Genomic DNA, 21,179 nt, shown 5'->3' on the forward strand with positions numbered 1-21,179 from the left:
GGGGGGGGGGGGGGGGGGGGGGGGGGGGGGGGGGGGGGGGCCTGTGCGAGGTGGATGTAAGAGGCTGGCCCTGGAGTCAGATAACCCAAGTTTGAATCCTGGCTTTCTGAGTTGCTTGCCGGAGGATAAGTCTTTCACCTCTCCGGGCCTTTGCTTCCTCATTTATGAAAGAGAAATAGCAATAGTACTTGTCTGGCAGGGTTGGAGGAAGACGGGGCACAGGAAAGAGAAGAGCAGGCCCCGATGGCCGGGAGCTGGCCTCGCACGCTCAGCTCGGCCATGGTGTTCTCCTGGTTCACGTAAATAGGCTCCCAAAACACCACCGTCAGATAAAGATGGGTTAAGACAAAAGCAAGAACCCTTTATCATCGTGTCCAAATGCACGTAAAACCAAGATTGCCCAAACCACAAGTAAGGCCCCCGTCAGCTAGTAGGAGGGGCTGCCTCATTTCATTCCTCCCTTCTCCTTGGTAAGAATTACTAAGACACCGAATTGTAGAACGACCCTCCCTTCCTGACAGTGTCCCATTCAGAGCAAAATCCTGCTTTCTCGACCCCTCCCCCAAGTCACCTAACAAGCCAAATCCTAAGGTAAGTCCTTTGAACACCCTCTTATTTGGATGCCTGGCTCCCCGTGGTGTGCATTCTCTCTTGTAGCAGCGAGTTAGTAAATGCAGTGTTCCTGAACGGCACGCGTGTTCCCGGTGGTCTCTGTTAGGACAGCATGCTTTCACACGGTCACCCTCTGGGACCCTTATCCTACTTCATTCGTAGCCCTGGTCACCCCCTGATACATCCCTTATTTATTCTTCTGTTTTCTTTCTCCTCTTACTGGAAAGCTCGTTCTAGGCCAGCGGGAGCTTTGTTTTATTCAGACTTTACCCCCAAACCCAGAACAGTTCTGTCACATGGTGGACCTTCTTTAAATCTTAGATGAATGAGTGAACTCGGACCATAGCATGGTGCCCGCACAACAGCGAGCATGCCATCAGCGGTGCGACTGTCGTGCTTTAGAAATGACTCGGATGTTAAGGTGGATGTCAGGAGCAGGCATCCAAAGCCACACTGCTGCAGATAGAGCAGTTGGGAATGGGGAACGCGATTTCGATGAGCCACGTTACTTTTTCTTTCTGGCAGCACGTGAGCTTGCTTTCTTTCATTTCGTGGCCGTAGACCCAGCCCGGGAACATGCTGCCACGGGGCATTCATCTGTCTGTAAACTGCTCCCACACGCAACAGAAATACCGAGTCAATCCAGCCAATTAGCTGGCGAAATGAGGTCTGTGTTGACCACCCAGTCAAGCAACCTTGGTTTTGCCTGAATTTAAGAGAACTGAAGAAGCAATTTGGTCGCCTGCGAGATCTGCATTACGATCCGATGGCTCCCTTTGAAGAAATTTCCCTTCTGCATTAGGGAAGTGTTCTCCTCCTCTCTTCACTTGCTTCCTGATTGTTTCTTCTGTCTTCTGGGTCTGAGCCCCGGTGTTCTCCATGTGTGGTGTGCCGTGCGCTGTTTATAGTGGACACTTTGGAATGAGCCTCTGATGTTTTACTGAATTGTCTAAGCAGAAGAGATTCTGCTTAGAGGCCCGGGTGGGTCCCCCTGAGCTGAGCATTTTGGGCATATGCCTACTAAAGCATTCTAACGCTGATACAGGTTCTTGAATATGTGGACTGACATAATTTATCCTATAGGATTGTTTTCTTTTGGGGTCAGTCATCTAAGCTCGCGTTTTCTCAACAAGGTCCCAGAGCCATGTGCTGAACCAGCTCATCTCTTGAGCCACAGAGGCTCTTACTTGTGTCAAGGGACTTACTTGTCGGCAGTTTTTACTTTTTTTAATTTTTTGTTTGTTTATTTTTGAGAGCGAGTGAGTGGGGGAGGGGCAGAGAGAGAGGGAGAGGCAGAGAATCCCAAGCAGACTCCGTACCGTCAACGCAGAGCCAGATGCGGGGGCTCGAAGTCACGAACTGCGACCTGAGCCGAAACCGAGAGTGAGACGCTCAACCCACTGAGTCACCCAGATGCCCCTACTTGTTGGCAATTTTTAAAATGGAGAAAGCAGCGGTTTAGATTTCGGGGAGAAGTTTTTCCTTGAGGAATTAGAAGACGTGCAAGGAATGTTCCGCATGGACAGGCTAACTGCCTCTGAGAAGTCGTTTGGCAACGCTTCATGGATTTAAATGTCAGTACAGGTGTGTTTTTAGTGCCCTTAAGGGCAGTGAAGTGTGTGTGTGTGTGTGTGTGTGTGTGTTCTGAGAGGCACATTTTTCAGTCTCAGTACATGACTTATTTATTGGTGTGGATTGTAACTTGTATTTAGACCCTTCTCTCTTTTCTGATTTCAAAGAAAGCCCACTTCTTTTTTTTAAATGTTTTTTTAATGTCTATTTATTTATTTATTTTTAATTTTTTTTTAACGTTTATTTATTTTTGAGACAGGGAGAGACAGCATGAACGGGGGAGGGTCAGAGAGAGAGGGAGACACAGAATCCGAAACAGGTTCCAGGCTCTGAGCTGTCAACACAGAGCCCGACGCGGGGCTTGAACTCATGGACCGCGAGATCATGACCTGAGCTGAAGTCAGATGCTTAACCGACTGAGCCACCCAGGCGCCCCTAATGTCTATTTATTTTTGAGAGAGAGAGAGAGAGAGACAGAGCATGAGCCAGGGAGGGGCAGAGAGAGAGAGGGAGACACAGAATCCTAAGCAGGCTCCAGGCTCCCAGCTGTCAGCACAGAGCCCAGCACACGGCCTGAACCCATCAACCATGAGATCTTGACCTGAGCTGAAGTTGGACGCTTAACCTGTGAGCCACCCAAGTGCCCCCCTCCCTTTTTTTTCTTTTTTTTTTTTTTTTAATAAAACCTTTTGTGTGTGTGTGTGTGTGTGTGTGGTCGTATGGCTCCTCAGAAACTGCAAGAAAATACATATCTGAGCCATCTTTTGTGAAATACTTTAATATCTTTTCTGTCCTGCAGTTTGTCAGGTTGCATTTATCTGAAAATGAACAGGTCTGTCGCATTTCTAGGCCATATTGGTTCAGTTTCTGGGTGAGTCAAGTTCAACGTGTTGTTATGTCAGAAGTCTAAATGGTCTCTAATGCCAGTGTTTATTGGCTTTTCAGACAGAGCTCTGGATAGTGCTGGATCTGACAGTGGACTTGTGGTCTGGGTTTAGAAGGTCGTCCTCTCTAAATGTGCTGGTATGATAAACACGCCCCAAACTTGCCTGGTCTTCTAAGATTTACTCTTCCTGAATATGACCAGGCTGGCCACTGTTCATCGATTAATGTTCTTCAGGTGCCCTTCATTTAGTGTTTTGCACTTGTACGGAGCCTTGGGTTATCAAGGTGATTCTTTCTTTGTCCTTCAGCGGATGGCTACTGTCTGAGTTAAGACCTGACTTTGCCAAACTTAGTTCTAACGTGAAAGTGCTTTCCTAACTTCGGATTCCATGAGTGATTATAACTGTTGCTTCTTTTAGAGACTTTCTGAATGTGCCCAGAGCTCCTTAGGACTATAGCAAGCTTCTCATGTTATTTTAATCAACAGAAATATTTGTGTCTAATAATTCGGCCCCAGGGTACAATTTTAGGCCTGTATTACTGAGTTTATCCGTCTCTCCCGACCACGTGTCCTGATACGACGCCTCTTCCCCTTGGGTTATCTTGACTCCTGAGATCTTGCAAGAGAAGTTTTAATTATGAGAATTTCCAGCTTGCAGAAATGTTAATTGCTTCTTCTGCCAGCGTGTGCTCCCTTGGTGGGGTTGGAATGTGCTGTGTGGTGTTGACTGGGCCCTGGGAGGAGGGGAGGGGGCACACAGGAGCCAGAGAGGTGAGGAGGCCTGGAGCAGCCCACACAGCCTAGGGGGTGGCTACTGTTGGCTACTTCCGGCCAACAACTGAGACACCTTGGCGAAGAAAGCTGAGGGTGTGGCGGTGGGGGGGACATACTGAGGGGATGTCAGATGTGAGCACAGGCCATTTGAGGTCATCTGTCCCACAGAAGGGCAGGGTTTGGCTTTGGAAACGGGCTGAAAGGCAGGGGGTAGGCGGCAGGCACTGTCGCCCTGAAGTGTTTGAAGCAGAGACCGTCAGAGTCCAGGGGAAATGGTGTGGGGACAGGTCCCAGCTCATCAAGGATAAAGGTTGTGCTCTTTCTGGCCTCTCGTGGGTTCTGGGAAGGGAACAGACTTTTCTAGATTTTCTGAATGTGGCTAGGACAGGTCAGAGACCGACATCCCCAAGGGTGGTAAGGAAGATATGGAAGGTTAAAAATAATGGCTCAGAGCCCGGAGCCTGCTTCAGATTCTGCGTCTCCCTCTCTCTCTGCTCCTGCCCCACTCACACTCTGTCTCTCTCTCAAAAATAAACAAACATTAAAAAAACGGGCAAACGCACATCTTGCCCATTTTCCCTCGGAAATAACCCTGTCCAGTCACTTTGTGTGCTCTAGTTCTCTAAGTTCTTTTTCCCACTTCTACTTTGATGCGCAAGAAGGACTCAGCGATTAGTGCTCTGCTAGCAGTTACGGTGCGCAGTTCTCCCTCGCCAGCAACACGACTTCTCTGTCCCAGCTCCAGTTTCTGTCTCCTTTCCCCGTAGCATCTGAGATGGGTGTCCAGGTCCTCTCCTTAATGGTCCAGGCATTCACACATGCATTTATACACCCGTTGCATTAATTAAAAATTGGAGGGCTAGGAAGTGTATCTTGTTAAGGTATACTTAGCACCATCAAGAAATGGGGATTTCAGCAATCACACCAAGTCACTAAAGCAAAAGCACAGTGATACAAGCCTTTAGGCCATTGGCCAGTATTGATCACATCGGTGAGAAGACGGGTTTATAAGAGCTCCAACTCATCTCAAGGACCCCAGGGTGAATTCCACAGGAGACATCAAGAGTTACGACTTCAGGTTTGTATCCATGAGAGTGGTTCTCGGCCTCCATGTGAACAGTTTCCAGGAAAATAAAAAGTGTCCATACAGTGAACCCACATATGTGACTTGACCACAGAGCCGGAAGTTTCAGGAGACTTAAGCCGTCACAATTCTAGATACTGGGTCTTTTTGATAACCGCGGTTTTCTTTCGTCTGTTCCTTTTGAAAGAGTCACCTAACAACGGTCGATGTCTCCTAATATACTGCAGACCGTAAATTATCAGTAATGGAGGCACCTTTAAAACCTGATTCATAGTTATCAACCTTGTTGAATCTCTTCTAGAATTGTGACTTCATTCCCCCCAAGGAGTCCTGAAGTGCAAATCATTTAGTAAAGGTAAATATTACAGCCGTCTGTTGTCCTCTCAATACTTGTGTTCATGTGTGTTGCTGTCACTCCAAGAGACTGATGGCCTGTGAGCCATTTGAGGGTCTGACGTGAAGTTTCTTAAAAATCTCTGTTTTCGAAATGCCCTTCCCCTGGGGAAGCAAGTTGGTAAATCTCTTCAGGACATTCTGTGTGCGTATGGATACTGTTGATCCCTCCCCAACCTTTCATTGGCAAGGAGAGTCCACTTTTCCGTGTCTGGACAGAACCCTTCGAATCCTTTCAGCCGGTTGGATAGAACATGTAGAATCAGGTTAAAGGACAATGTGTCTAAGAATCTATGAGGGCAGCCCGCCCAGGCATTTGGCCCCAGGTGCCTTCTCAAGATGCTAAATTGGCCTTCTGGGAACCGTCTCTGATGTTTTGACCTTGTCAGATCCCAGGGTACCCCTGGAGGCCCATGAATAAATAATGGCGACCATGGCAATAATAATTCTGTTTCTGATAACTTTGGCTTTCTTTACTGGGGAGGACCTCGACCGTGCGAAGTTTGATCAATTACGTGCGTGGCCCTGTCATTGTGGGCTTGGTGTTTTATGTCGGTTCATTAGCTTTTTCTGGGAGGGAGTTGGAAGCAGGAACACAAAGCTGTGTGCCCATGCAGGTACTGCCTGCGTCTGCGTCCAGGGGAGCCAGACGCGTCGTAAGGGCCGAGGAACGGATAAAGAGACGGAGAGGACCCCCTGACTGGCTCTCCTGGTGACAGCGGACCTACCTTCTGGCTGTGGCAGGACCACCTGACTACAGTGGGGTAAATCAGCACTTCTCAACCCGTCTTGTGCACCGGAGGCACCTGGATCTTGATGAGAGGCGGCTGCTGATTTCGTGGGTGTGGGGAGGGGCTGAGACGCTGCAGTTATAATAAGGCCCAGGGGATGCTAAGGGTCCACAGAGCACACCTTGCGGAGCAAGGGCTCCAACAGCGGAGGCCTCTAGTTGTCTCACGTGACCAGAAGTTTGGAGACAGGCGGTTACAGGGATGGTTAATGGAGCAGGTCAAGCACGTCCAGGCCGTTTTTGCCATTTCTCTCAGGGCCCCCAAATGTCTACCGCTCTCCACGGATCGCATTGTCACAGCCACATAAACGGCAGGAAAAGTAGGGGGTAGACTCTTGCTGGCCTTCTCCCTTTTGAAAGTCGAAGAGAATCTGCCCCCTGGGCACACCCCCCGTTCTAGCTCGTTGGCCAGGACGCATCACGGGGCCCCCCTTGGAAAAGAGGAATGGTCGCAGTGATGGACTTGGGCCCAGTCACAATGGGCCCACCTTTCCTCGTGCAAGTTGCCCGGCGGCTGGGTGGAGTCTGGGTTCTGTGGGAAGGAAGGGGAGCCTGCGGGAGGAGCGGCACGAGCCATGGCCACCCTACAGCTCAGAGTGGGCCTGGGAACCGGCGGTGCCTGGAGACGGGGTGCACACACGGTGCGTTGCCTCTGCAGACTTCTGTGTCTTCTAGAGCCGGCAGGACAGATAGGGAGGAGGTGACCCAGCCAGCAGGCCCTGCCGGCCTGTGTATCTTCCTGTGCCAGCCAGTTAGGGAAGGGCTGTCTATGTTTCCGTGTCACATGGCCCTGCGGGGAGTATGGTTCTTTGGCCACTACACGTTTCCACCCTGTTGCTTACGCCGTGGCCTGTGTTTTAACCTCACCTCGGCCCCCCGACCAGGTACAGTGAATGGGGCATGAGAAACTTTCCAAACGCCCATTTTCCTAGCCTAGGACACTTTGGAGATGTTCACTTGTGCTTTCTCTTGGGGACTCTGCCCAGTGGCCAGGCCCTTAGGTACCCTTCCCTGTTTGGAGGGTTTGGGTGGGGACGTAGAAACCACCCGCCAGCTGTTTCTTGAGGTCACTGAAGACAGTGTGCTCCTGGAGTGGGTGGGGGAGGGGGGACCACCCACGTGGGCCCCTCTGGGTCCCTCCGCCGCTCAGCATGGGGCTGGCTCAGGGCCATTTTTGGGGTGGCCGCCCTCACTCTTTTCTCCATCTCTATTGTGGGATTATAGGGATGATTCTGAGTCCTCTTAGGAGGTCTCAGGGACTGCTGGTTGTAGGGCAAATCTGGGAGACTGTACCCTTCAAGAAGCCGTAGATAAGACGTGCCCACCAGACCTGTGTTTCTAGAATCACCCAAACAAACTTCGTGGGTAATTTCTCTGGATCTCTTGGGAGGCTCCCAACTTCATGGAAAGTTGGGCCTCCTCATCCTATGGGACAAGGCGTCTCTCAAATGCTTTCCAAAACTTCCTCTCAGCCTGCTTTTGTTTAAACGGGCTCAGCAAAAGACAAGGTGGAGGCCATCTGGCTCTTCTGGCGGGAGCAGAGCTAAAACCGAGACCCAGGTAGTTTCAGTCCTAGTTCTGAGCTCTTCCGCAAGATGCGTGCAGTCTCTCGCATCTTTGCAAGATCTTCGATGGTTCCGTTGCTTGACTTTGGGTTGAATGATTTCCTTGGAAAGTTCTATGCCCGAGTGTGGACTTTGCTCCTTGAGAGTCGGGGAGCTGGGTGGGTTCCGGTATCGGGGAGACCGAGAAGCTGGTGGGGAGGAGCACAGTCTTCGTTTTTCCATACGAAGAGACAGCAGAGTGTGGAAATCACACGCTAGTCCGGGCCTTTGTTTGAAAACATCCTGCTGGTTACCTCCGTCGTGTCCTCTACCAGGGCGTAATCACTCTAGTCTGAACCTGATGCTTGTGGCCCTATTTCTGTCGTTCTCCACCAGGATTCTCAACTGTGCCACTGTGCCTGCGTCTGGGCAGGATGACTGTGCTGTGGGGGCCCGTCCTGGGCATCGTGGGTTTGGCAGCCTCCTGGCACCCGCCTGCCAGAGGCCAATAGCATCCCCCGAGTTGTGACAAGCAAAGATGTTTCCAGACAGTCAGGCATCTCCGGGGCGGTGGTGGTGGAGGACCCCCCCTGCCTGTACTTGTTACGCTGTGACATTGACTCTTCGCTCTGTGCTCCCCCCCCCCAGGAACCCACACCCCATTAGAACTTTCCTGTCACGTGATTGTAGCACATTGCTCGCTGCTGTCTGCATCTTGCAGTTTCATAGAATTCTCAGGTCAACTCTGAGGAAGGCTTCGTCACTTGCATGTACACGTGGGGAAACTGAGGCTACACTAAGCTGAGGGGCTTGCGGGAGGTCCCCCAGCTGAGAGCGTCTGGCCGCGGAACCTGGGGTGTGGTCCAGTGTCTGGTTCAGATGTGGCCCGCCCCGCTGGTGAAGGAGTGGCTGGTGAGCCGGAGATGTTTCCTGGGTCACACGGGGTGGGCTCCCATTTAGCCGCTTACTTCAGGTCACCACCTGGTTGTCTGATGTGATGGGCGTCTCACTCTCAGGATGTCAAAAGCTGGGTTTCACCCGGAACCTGCTTCTCTCCGGACTTCTCTGACCCAGAGGATGGCTCCGTCATCACAAAAACATACGTAATATTCTCCCAACTTAAGAAAACGAAACCTTGTCTTCTCCACATCCCCCTTCAGTTATTACCCCACTTTATGAACTACACACACACACACACACACACACACCCTGAAACATGTGTCTGTACTCACCATTTGTAGTTTTCCACGTTCCATTCTGTCCTGAACTCCAGCCAGGCTCTCACCCCCTACTGTGCCCAAACCACCCTTTTCTGTCACAAAGATGGGGCCTCCACCCACCCAGCTGCTCGTGGCAGGAACCTCAGAGTCTCCCTGGAGCCCCTTTCCCCACCCTCCCTGTTCAAGTCTTCTGTCCACCCTTAGGTGGGACATTTCTCCCCACCTCCCCTCTACCACCCGAGACCAAGCCACCATCAATCATCTCCTGCTGGGACTATTGCAGTAGCCTCCTTGCTGGTCCTCCTTCTTCCTCTAAAGGCCACCTTCCTCAAGGGTCCTGAGTGATCTTCTCCAAATGTAAATCGGACCCTGTAACTCCTCTGCTTAGGGCCATCACTGGCTTTCGGTTACACTCAGAAGAAAAGCCAAGTTCATTTCTGTGGCCTCCAAGGTCTTGCACGATATGGCTTCTGGCTTCCTCTTAAAGCTCCACTGCGAACACTGACGCCTTCACTCATTCTGCTTCTGCCCCTACTTGCTGTCCCTCCTTCAGGCCAAGCATGCCCCTGGACATTTGTGTTCGCTATTTCCTCCACCCAAAAAGCTTTCTCCTCGGATTATGGCTCACGCTTGACTTTTTTCGGACGTCCCTTTCTCAGTGAGTTCTGCCTTAACTCTCCTATTTAAAATACCAGCCCCTGTCACTGTCAGTCCTAGCACTGTCCAGTAGAACTTTCTGTGATGATGGAAATGTCTTATCCCTGCACTGCCCGGTACAGTAGCCACTACTGCATGGGCACTTGAAATGGACCTTGGGTGTCTGAGAAACTGAGCTTTAAATCTTCTTTAAAAATAGCCACATGTGGTTAGTAGAAACGACACTGCACAACACAGCCTTTAGTTCACTTTTAGTTCACGTGTTTTTCATAACACGTATCATTTCACATATCACACATATCATAACACGTATCACATATTCATTTGAACATTATTTATTAGTAGAAAGAAAGCTTTATGAGAGCAAGGACTTTATCTGTTTCGTTCTCTATTCCGAGTTCCTAGAACAGTACCTGGCACACAGTAGGCATCCAGACAATTGTTGGATGCATATCAGATGTTAGTTAAGTAGAAAAGAACTAGGATGAAGGCCTATCATTGGCCTGTCATATGACAGTTCCCAGGAGAGACTTTGTTTTCACTAAAGTTTTCAGTCACTCTTTTGTATTGCTGTTGACACGTAAATTGATTTTAGACATTGGTATTTCAGTGTGAATTGGTTTTTAAGATTATCTAAGTCCACACAGCCAGTCGAAGATGGAACCTTGGAGGGAAGAGGCCAGAAGGACCCTGAAGGATCAAGAAGAAGATAAGTAGGCTTACCCCCCTCTCAGTTTTTCTTACTTGCTGTTTACCATCTGTACTCTGCTGCCACCTTCTGTTCGGAGGTGAACATTACAACATCACATTTAAATGGAGGTACTATTTTGAAGGGGAGGAGGCTGTTCATTGTTCGGAAAAAGAAGGATTTCTCTTGAATCTTTGAGACCATCCAGATGGTTTATGGCTGCTTATGTAAATAACATGGACCACCCGGATTCAAATCGGGGAACCTTGGCGTGGCTGGCAAAGGAGGTGACGGATGCAGACGGATCGGCAGTCCAGATGGCACCGTGCCATGTAAATTAATCCCTAACACCTTGGCGGTTGGAGGGCGGCTGAAAACACAGCCCAGGAAGGAACACGACCCGGGGCCGTGGGTTTCGATGGGCCAGAATACAGAGAAATGGAGATGTGGGTGAGACAAGTTCAGATGTGCGCACTGGGGCTGTGGTGGGCCCTCAGCCAAACCTCGCCCCCTAAGGTGTAGGGGAGGAATAAAACCTTTCTTCCTCCACCCTCCTGGGTTCTTTGGCAGGGCCCTGGAAATTAAGTTGACAAAAGACAGATTAACGAGAAAAACAGAGGGCCTGTGTGCATCATTCACACGTGGGAGAAATTCAGTGATGAGTAACCCAAATGGTGAGTTGGAACTAGGGGCTTTTAGAAGCATCTTAAAGGAACAGTGAGACTTCAGAGAAGTGCCAAGGTAAAGGAAAAGGGGTTTTTAGGCTTTTAGGAGCAGCAAGTTACGGAAAATAAAATCGTGGGAGAACTAGTGGAAGACAGGAGTTGTTTAATAAGGTTTCTATGCGGAGTCTTCTCTCAGCGCCTCTCCGGCCTGGCCAGAGCGTCTGGTGATTTACAGTGGTCTGCCCTGGGGCAGGGAGGGCACCTTCCTCACTGGAGACTTTGTGTCCTGCTTTTAAGTAGAAAGGGGAAGGTCAGAGAGTACTTCTTGCCTGCCCCTGCTATTTCTCAAGGGTCTTCAGCTCAAGAAAATCAATATGTCAAGGTGGCATATTTTGAGGTAACATGTTCTGATCCATTGCGAAGGCTTTCTGAGGAAGGGGCATCAGAGAGGGACACTGAGTGGAGTCTTTGGCTGCCTTTTTTTTTTTAAGTTTATTTATTTTGGAAGAGAGAGACACGCACACGCAGAGACAGAGAGAGTCAGAGAGAAAGGGAGAGACAGAATCCCAAGCAGACTCTGTGCTATCAGCAAGGAGCCCTACCTGGGGCTTGAACTCCTGAACCATGAGATCATGACCCGAACCGAAGTCGGATGCTTAACCAACTGAGCCACCCAGGTGCCCCTCTCTGGCCGTCTTTATGGCAACCCAGTGTCCCGTCCACTGAGAGGCCTGAGGGCCACTGTCCTGATGAAAACACACCTGGCATGTAGTGTTCATTCCTGGGTGTTCTTTGTTAAAAGAGGCATCGAGGAAATGGGAGACGATCCAGAACTTGACTGTGCACACGAACCGCCCTGGGGTCTTGTTGACATGCATGGATCTGGGGCAGCCTAGATTTCTAACCAGCCCTCAGGCAATGACAGTGCTCTTGGTTCAAGCAGTGAACTTAGTGCGGGAGGGAGCAAGGAAGGGGTGATGGCCAGGAGGGTAGGTCTTATAAGGATCAGGTGAGGATCCTCGGATGTGAAGTTAGAGAAGGCAGAGGTGATCTGGGGATCGTGATACTGGTTTCCCATCTTTGGGAGGACCGTGCCCTTCTTCAGCATCACCCCTGAGGGCAGGCTTAGAAAACAGGGTAGGGGGTGAAATTTGGAATCAATGTAGGGGTGAACCTCTTCACAAGTCACGCTGGCCATTAATGGGCTGAACTGCTGGATCAAGTTGTGGAATCTTTTCCGGGTGGAGATTTCAATCAGAGGCAAACAGTACTTGTTACAAGCTCCTGTCTGAGTGGAAAGATCTGGTGGTTTCAGAAGTCCCACAGAGGCCAGGAGGAAGAATTATCCTGGGAGGATGTCACTCATTTGATTTCGAGATTATGATAGGTCTTGCTCGGAAGCCAAGAATGGTAGGTGCCTGTTAACAAAACAAAACAAAACAAAACTCACACAGTCAGTGCATGATCTTAAAGGCAATTAAGCTGCTCATGTAGGTGAAATAAATGAGAAGCCTCGAGTCCCACTGAGGATGTGCGACTGAAGGATTGTGACATCCCTGCTGACAGCAGAAGCTGGAGACCGGAGAATTAAAACCACGAGTGGTCCCGAGCCACTTTCTGGAAGGGACAAGGGGCCCCACAGATCTTAACCACGCCCGGGTCCCAGCGCCTGCTATTGGTGGTGCTGTGGGCATGATCCTTGCTGTGGCCAAGAGAGCGGCACGAAACTGGGAAGAGGCCAGGGGCAGCATAATATGTTTCAGAAAGGCCACGAAATAATGTAAAACACAGATCTGGTGTATGAAACTGTCGGCATCAGCATCTGGACATCTAATATAATAAATGTCCAGAATAAAAGATGGCCTCTCCACCATGTTGGATCTGGCGGGTCCTTCAGTTGGGCCAGGTTTTGGAGTTGGGGTGGGGGGGATAGTTTCTTTCACATGGGGATACATACTTCATTGTGGGCTATTAAATCAACCAAATGCTTCTATTGCTGATCATTTGGTTGGGAATATTTACAAATGTTTGTGAGGGACGTATTTTTCTCAGCGATTACCCAGCAAATGTGATTAATGTAGATGATCCATCTGGAAACTCTCGGCACCGCACTATGTTTTGTCCTTCCCTTCCAAACTAGATTTTCTAGTCTAGGTTACTCTGATAATTACCTCCCTGTCTCCTTCCGGGCTGTATCCGTCTCGATACGCAGAGCAAAACCGAATCGAGTTTTTGTCTACGTCTGTGACTTCCCCTTCGGTTAGGTTAATTATGGAGGCATTGATTAGGCGGCCTTGGGGTGACTCAGGCTCAGTAATTAAGACACACGTTCTGCTTACAGAGACGTAAGCTCACTGGCAGGATCCAGAGCAAGTTCTGAGAGCTTACTCAATGCTGGCGGAACCGGGGAGCGCTGCCTGCCCCGGATTTTTGGGTGTTGCCTTGCCCTTGGCTCTGTTGGGGCTCAGGGAGAGCTGGAATCTTCCCATTGCCCTCGGCACCCCCCCAAACACTGCTGGGAGCACTGGGGGCCTTCGCCCCTATTCCAGTAGAGATGTGTGAGCCTGTGCCCGCAAACAAGTTGATAATTGCTCCTACAGCTCCTATAGGTGGCCCCAAGGAGCCTCTTGCCTGGGGTGATACCAGCCAGGCTTGTCCCTGTTTTACTGTCGCTCGGTAATTAACTGCTCAGCTGGCCTGTGCCCTGAGCAGTCAGCTTCTATGTAAGAGTGGGGACCGGGGGTGGAGCAGAGAATGGCCCAGGGCCGTGCCTGGTTTGGAGAGGGAAAATATCAAGGACGGCTTCTGGCACTTCCATTTTGCCGGAAGTCAGTCCTGCTCTCCAAGAGGTCACAAAAACAATAGGGTTTACTTCACAAACACTCGTGTCGAGGTTCTTAGGAGCTAGGCGCTGTTTATAACACCTTAGAAAAAAAAAAAAAAATATATATATATATATTTAAATTTTTATTTATTTTTGAAGGAGAGAGAGAGAGCGTGAGCTGGGGAGGGGCAGAGAAAGAGAGACACAGAATCCGAAGCAGGCTCCAGGCTCTGAGCTGTCAGCACCGAGCCCGACGCGGGGCTCGAACTCACGGACCGTGAGATCATGACCTGAGACAAAGTCTGATGCTTAACCGACTGAGCCACCCAGGCACCCTGCACCTTCGAAATATGAATTCATTAAGTTGTCATTACACATCCCATTCACCCCTCACTTTATAAATGAGGAAGTGGATGCACAGAGAGGGCAGGTTGCTTAGCCAGTTACACAGTAAATGCTGAGCTGGAGTTGAACCCTGGCAGGGGGGCTTCAGAGTCTGTGCTTGTGACACTGACTCTTCCCGCCAAGGGTTATTTCCGTGCAGGCCATGAGGAAGCCCGCCCAAGCCTTACCTCTGCCTGCCTGCCATCACCCCCCTGCCCGCCATCGCCCTGCAGAACCAAGAGGCAAGGGGACCAGAGGCACACCTCTGTCAGGAGGGGGCAGAGCTCGTCTCTCAACTCTGAATTTTACCAAGTTGTTACAAAAAAGGGCTTTTGCCATGGACCCCTTAGATGGCGCTGGGTCCAGGAAGGGTGCCTCTAGGGGCTGTGTCCCTGGGGCATTTCTGCTATGTGACCAAGATCCCCAGAACACTGGCTGGCTATCTGGGTTTCAAGACAGCAATAGGGGCCATAAATTTTGTTTTGTTTTGTTTTTAATTAGAGAGAGAGAGAGAGAGAGAGAGAAGGAGAATTGCAAGCAGACTCCACACTCAGTGCAGAGCTGAACACAGGGCTCGATCCCACGACCCTGGGATCATGACCTGAGTCAAAAATCAAGAGTTGGAAGCTCAACTGACTGAGCCACCCAGGTGGCCCTTTAATTTGTTTTTTAAGTGGAAAATGAAAGTTTTATTGAGAACTTGCCTTGGGAAAAAAACCCCAAAATATAAGTGTATGTAATCTTATATTTAATAAAACTTATGCTTTAATTAAAACTATGCATTAATTTCTCCCCCCAGCTTAATTGAGGTATAATTGACAAATAAAATAGTAATATTCTTAAAGTATTCAACGTGATGATCTGATGCGTGTATACATTGTGGAAGGATTCCCACAATCCAGTTAATTCCCACATTCATCACCTCATAGACTTACCTTTTGTTTTGTTTTGTTTTTGGTAAGGATGTTTATTAGCAAATTTCAAGTACACGATATGGAATTATTACCCACAGTCACCATCCTGTACATTGGATTCCCAGAACATATTCAACTTTTTTTTAAGTTTGTTTATTCTTTCTGAGAGAGAGAGAGAGAGAGAGAGAAAGAGAGAGAGGGAGAGAACAAGCAGGGGAGGGACAGAGAGAGAGAATCCCAAGCAGGCTCTGAGTTGACTCGGGGCTCGAACTCACAAACCGTGAGATCGTGACCTGGGCCGAAATCAAGAGTCAGACACTTACCCGACTGAGCCACCCAGCGCCCCCAGAGTATATTCCTCTTATGACTGAACGTTGGTACCCTTGGATCACCTTTCCCGGTGCCCCAGCCCCCCCACCCCCGCCCTGGTCCCTGGCGACCATTCTACTCTTTGTCAGAGCTGGACTTCTTCCATTTGTTTTTCAAGACTCCACTATTCTCTCTTCCCTCTTACGGATGAATTCTCCTTTGGGCCTGAGACCTTGACGGCCCCAAGTATTGTCCTTTCTATTGGGGGGCAGGGCGCCAGGCAGGATGTGGTTGTGCGGGCTGCCGGCACCTTTCCCAAGAGGCAGACAAGGCCGGAGGAAAAGATACCACGCTCGCAGAATCCGCCCTTCAAAGCTCCCCGGTTGAGGCCGTGCGGCCTTCTTGCCGTGACAAAATGAGGTCAGAGTGATCGCTGGCTGGCAAGGCTGCTAAAGGGGCTCGGAACACCTGCCTGAGGTGGAAGCAGCGTCTTCCAGGTGTGCAGGGACAGGCGGCCGGGGGAGCCCCAGAGCGGGGCCCACGCGGGGCCCCGAGCCGCGTCAGCCGGAAGAGTGGGAAGCAGGCAGGTATCGCCCAGGCGTGCTTCGCTCCCCACCTCCTGGGAATGAGGGGCTGTGGGGACCCTTTGGCTTGTGCCTTTATTTCTTGGTGGCCTGGGACTTCGTCGAGGTGAGACTCCTATGGGGAAGGCAACCGCTTGAGTCTTAACATTGTCTGATGTGTTTGTCGAACAAACCTGCTGCGGGCTGCCTTTCTGCATTGCTTATTTGGGTACCAGCGCGTATGGAAGAAGGTTGGAGTTTTGATGTGCCCGATTTAACCCTTCCGCAAAGTGGAAAACGGCCTCCATAGCATGGAGGGAACCAATGCATCGTTTACTTGCTGCGAGGTAGGCTAGCTTTGCCCCCTCACACGACGTCTGTACCTTTATCCGGTCTTGCGGGGCGGTCCGAACACCTGCTATGCTCACCTGTTGAGATTCATTTCTTCTAGGTGAAGCCCCGCCTCTTCCTAACACATCATCTAGCACGCATATGACCTTGAGGGTGAAGGAGGACAGGACTCATTGACCTGGCGGTGGGAATTGGTTTACCAGCCATCAGAAAGCCAGTCACCAGGATTTGTTTGAAAGAGGGAGACTCAGGCGGGATCCCCTTTGACGAGGACAGAGGAGGGCAGCGGTTCTCCGCACTCATTTCAAAGTGGTGAGGGTGGCCGTCTTTTCCGTGTTCTCAAAATGACTGATTCTGCCCGTCTCTAAAACCCGATGGAAATGGGGTCTCAAGGAAGAATCAGGGCTGACTTCTTTTGCCTTCGGGAAAAACGTTAACAGAGCCCAGTGTATCAGTTCACATACGTAGGAATAAATCACAGTTCAGTAGCATTAATTCTGCATTACGTGCAGACAAGGACAACCACCTCATCCTGATTTGCCCGAGGCTGTCCCAGTTTTAACATCCTGGGGACCCTTCAGCCCCCGGCAGCTTGGGACCGTTGGTTACTCTAGATGAGAACTTTGCAAGGTAGATTATGGACACTGAATGGAACTCCTGACATAAACCTTCTTGCTGGAAACGATCGCCACCCCCCCTTCTTTTTAAACAAATGAGAAAACAGAGGCTTCGATTAGTAAAGAAATCAGTCCACGACCATCCAGCGGCAAGTCTGGGATTCGGAATTGAAGACTCCGGGTCTGTTTGGTCCTTGACGCCTCCCGCTGCCCCCAAATTAGGGCCTGTACTTAGCCTGTTCCACTGCTTGTCTACTTCTCTCCTTCCAATTCTTACTTCTTTCCCTTTCTTTTTTTCTTCTGCCCAGACTCTGCATTACCCGCCAGGAATTCTCTAGTCCTCCCTAAAACTAGTCGGTGCTCAAAATATCATTGATCCTTGTGCTAACTCAGTGGTGCCCAATGGAAGTTTCTGTGATGATGGAAATGTTCGCTCTCTATTTGCACCGTTCAATATGGTAGCCATTAACCATCCGTGGCTCTTGAGCACTTGAAAGGTGGCCAGTGCATCTGAGACACTGTATTTTCAATTTGATTTGATTTTAATAGCCATCTGTGGCAATATGGTGCTGCCATGTTGGACAGCACGGGGAATCTAACTCCTTCGTTTCTTAGTTGAAAAGGTGAGCGAGCACCTGTCACTGCAGTCAGGTTGGGCTTATCAACGATGAGCTCCTCTAGGTTTATTGTTTGCTTATCCTGATCTTGCACGGTTGTTGTCTTGTTCACTTTCCTTCTTCGCTCTCATCACAGTTTTGGTGATTTGGGGTTTTGTGTTCTGACAGGTTCAGCGAAATGAGGACAAATCTACCACCTTGAAACTGGCTGATTTTGGCCTTGCAAAGCATGTAGTGAGACCTATATTCACTGTGTGTGGGACCCCGACGTATGTAGCTCCTGAAATTCTCTCTGAGAAAGGTAGGTGTTATGCATTGCTCCGTGGGATGCTAGCTCCCTTACCAACAAATGTTTTATTTTTAATATTTCATATTTTCCACTTTTCAATACGGAGCAGTCGAAAATCTCAGCGTGTTGGCACCCAGCTGGCACTTGGATTTTAACGGGAATATTTGAAGCTGATCTTGACCAGAGCACGTGGACTTTTTCCTCATCGGGGCAGCCCTCATAGAGGAGGGATTCGGGTGTGTGTGTGTGTGTGTGTGTGTGTATGTTGTCAGGATCGTGAAATGATGGAAAATTGGCTGGGGAACTCAAGCGAGCAAGGCCATTTATGCCACTGGCCCCAGGATATCTCTAATGGGAGAAAATTGAAGTGGTTCTTATGGTAAGCAGCTTACAAATTTCTCCACCAACCTTGCATTTTAAGGAACAAGGTGTCCCATTTCAAACCCCGTGAGTAATATTTATTACCAGTTTGTATATACAGTATGAAGATCCTGTGAACGGTTTTAGTGACACATTGTGTAAAGTGTATAAAAGGAGACTGTTATTATTATTATATGGCTCCAAATACATGAATGACCATTTAGCCCCCATGGCACTTTGAGAGAGATCCATTTAGGCCCCGTATGTAAGATGGGAAAGCTCGGGATGGGTTGTGGGGTCAGTGGGGAAGATGGGCAAACTCTGGACGGGCTGTGGGGCTGGTGGGGAAGATGGGGAGACTCTGGACGGGTTGTGGAGTTGGTGGGGAGAGGGGAGAGAGTTTCCCAGCAGCAGCATGGGGAAAAGGTAAGACAAGGAGATGGGAATGTGCGTGGGGATTGGGTGGTAGAGACATTAGGAAGACTGGTCTTCTCAGTGTTGCAGAGGGAAGTTCAGTTGGCTTAATGGGGTTGAGCCTGGGGTCTCCACAAGCGGGGAGGCTGAGGAGAGGAATTTGGACTCAGCGTGGCCAGGCAGAGTAGCCATGGCGGTGTGGAGACAGACAGGAGAATGCTGAGCAGAAGAGACAATGTTAGTGGAGGTGTCGATGAGCTGGGTAAGAGAAGAAGGGAAGCGGATAGTCTGCCTGGATGCTTAGGGAAACCTCGGCATTGGTGCTGGTACCAGCTAAGATAGGGTGTTAGAAAGAAAGCTGCCTGGGGAGATGGGGGTGGATAGGTTAAAATTTTAAATGCACCGACTTGGTAGCGATGTGAGAATGGACACTGGGGTTGTCCACTTGGCGGGGAGGTCAAGTCCTGGGCTGACCGTGCCTTTTTGAGACTCCTCGACTCGGGAATGGCAGTCCGAGTGGGCGAGGTAACGAGCCCCTCATGGTACCAGCAAGGGCATCTGGGGGAAGAGTCTGGAGGGAGGCCAGGAGTTGGGGGAAGAGCGAGAGAAGGAGGGGTTAGCGGGGGACAAGGCAGTGGAGGCAGGAAGAGGAAGAGGAAAGTACTATGTCATGGAGGCCGGCGGTGGGGGGGGCGGGGGGCAGATTTCAAGATGGGAGGCTGAGCCGAACCAGACCCTCCTGAGCAGGAATTCTAGAACAGAACTGAGAAAAGACCAGTGAAGTGGGCCAGAAAGAGGTCAGGAATGATTTGTTTCTCTAATAATTTTCTGCTGATTTGTCTTGACAACATTGCTCTGGGGCTTAATAATGAATTCATAAGAATTATTAATTTGGAATAACTTCCAACCTACAGCTGCCGACAGTTTTCCTTTTCCAAAGGTAAAAAGTTGCAAAGTGTTTGCAGATGTATATACTGCTGTTTACGGAGTGTTGTGACGACGATTGGGCAGTTCTAGCAAAAACCGTTATTGTTTATTTCTTTGCGCATTTAGTTTGCAGAAAGTTATTTCAAGCATATACTAAGAGAGGTGCATAAATATTTAATAGGTAAGGATGTTCGCCACAGAATTACAGTGTAAAAAAATTAGGGAACACGTACATTACATCAGAGAGGATTTATTATATCAAGGGAATACTAACAGCTCTTAGAAATCATATTCCTTAAAGATTTTTAAATGTTCTTTATGGGAAATTCCTATATAGGAAATACCATGATATATTAAGTGTGTGAAATAAGGTATAAGATATGGACAAGGTGATTTTAATTTTATTACAGAAAATATAAGTGTGAAACGTGTGTTCATGGGAGATACAAGTAGTAATGTCAGTCTTTTTATAATCATAGAAGAGAGTCAGTAAAAAAATTTATATTAATACATATTAAATTTTTTCCTAATGTTTATTTTTGAGAGAGAGAGAGAGAGAGAGAGACAGTGTGAGTTGGGGAGGAGCAGAGAGAGAGGGAGACCCAGAATCCGAAGCAGGCTGCAGGCTCCGAGCTGTCAGCACAGAGCCCGACACGGGGCTCGAACTCACGAACCGTGAGCTCCTGACCTGTGCCAAGTTGGATGCTTAACTGACTGAGCCACCCAGGCGCCCCAGTAAAAGTACTTTTTAACTGTGAGGAGACGATGAATGCCTAGGACGCAGAGGCTGCTGGTGCAGACCAAGGCTTCTCGAAACATCTCTGGTGAAGGTTTTAACTTTTCTAATAGAATGGGGACCCTGCTACAGGGTGACTAGATCACTGCTCGTGCCACATGCGAGTTACCACGTGTGTTCGACAACCCCCGAACTCTGATGTCTATACTCTCTTCATGGAGATGTGTCCTCGGGACATCACAGTCGTGCCAAATTGCTCTGAGTTTCCAATTGTTTATTTTCAATTTCTGTGCCGATCTTTATCACAGACCGGTAATAAAACATCACAAACTGCTGGTTGTCCGAGGACCAAACGTTGAGTACCAGAGGTGCAGACCCGTCGTGTTTATAGAAGCTGGTAGCAAAGCCGACCCTCCTGTTTAGACGTGGCTGGTGCTTATCGAAAGCTGAGGTCTCTGTGACCTTGAAGCCCCAGTTCTCCACTCTTTCTCCCCTCACATCTGACCCAGCCTGGCCTCCGTTTCGCTTGTGTCTCTGCCTGTCGCACAGGTTACGGGCTGGAAGTGGACATGTGGGCCGCGGGCGTGATCCTCTACATCCTTCTGTGTGGCTTCCCCCCCTTCCGCAGCCCGGAGCGGGACCAGGACGAACTCTTCAACATCATCCAGCTGGGCCGCTTCGAGTTCCTGGCCCCTTACTGGGACAATATTTCTGACGGTGAGATTGGGGCTTCCCCGAGCAGGAGGAGAGGGGACGTGGGAGCTGGAGCCTGTCCTGGGTTCTGACCGCAAAGCAGGTTTTAGGTGTGGAATGAGACGCGCAGAGGGCCCACTACAGAACTGGGCACAGCCGCGGGCCGTTGACAGGTGCCTCCTCCTTTGTCTCCTGGAAGCTTCCTGAAGATTTCTTTGTGTGGCACTCTGAAAACATGACTTGCTTTAGGTTCAGTGAAAAAGTTTGACCGCTGGTTGCAGTCACTAGATACTTTT

The 21,179-nt window shown here is 49.6% G+C and overlaps 1 protein-coding gene across 1 annotated transcript in view; it reads left to right on the top strand.

Moving 5' to 3' along the window:
* Positions 1 to 21,179, top strand: part of DCLK3 (doublecortin like kinase 3) — a 28,545-nt gene that overhangs the window by 2,368 nt on the left and 4,998 nt on the right. The window contains exons 2-3 of the mRNA XM_049629049.1: positions 17,633 to 17,765; positions 20,740 to 20,907. Coding sequence (XP_049485006.1) covers positions 17,633 to 17,765; positions 20,740 to 20,907 — 301 coding nt within the window. The remainder of the gene's footprint in view (positions 1 to 17,632; positions 17,766 to 20,739; positions 20,908 to 21,179) is intronic.

The sequence above is a fragment of the Panthera uncia genome, chromosome C2 (assembly GCF_023721935.1).
Source record: "Panthera uncia isolate 11264 chromosome C2, Puncia_PCG_1.0, whole genome shotgun sequence".
NCBI lineage: Eukaryota > Metazoa > Chordata > Mammalia > Carnivora > Felidae > Panthera > Panthera uncia.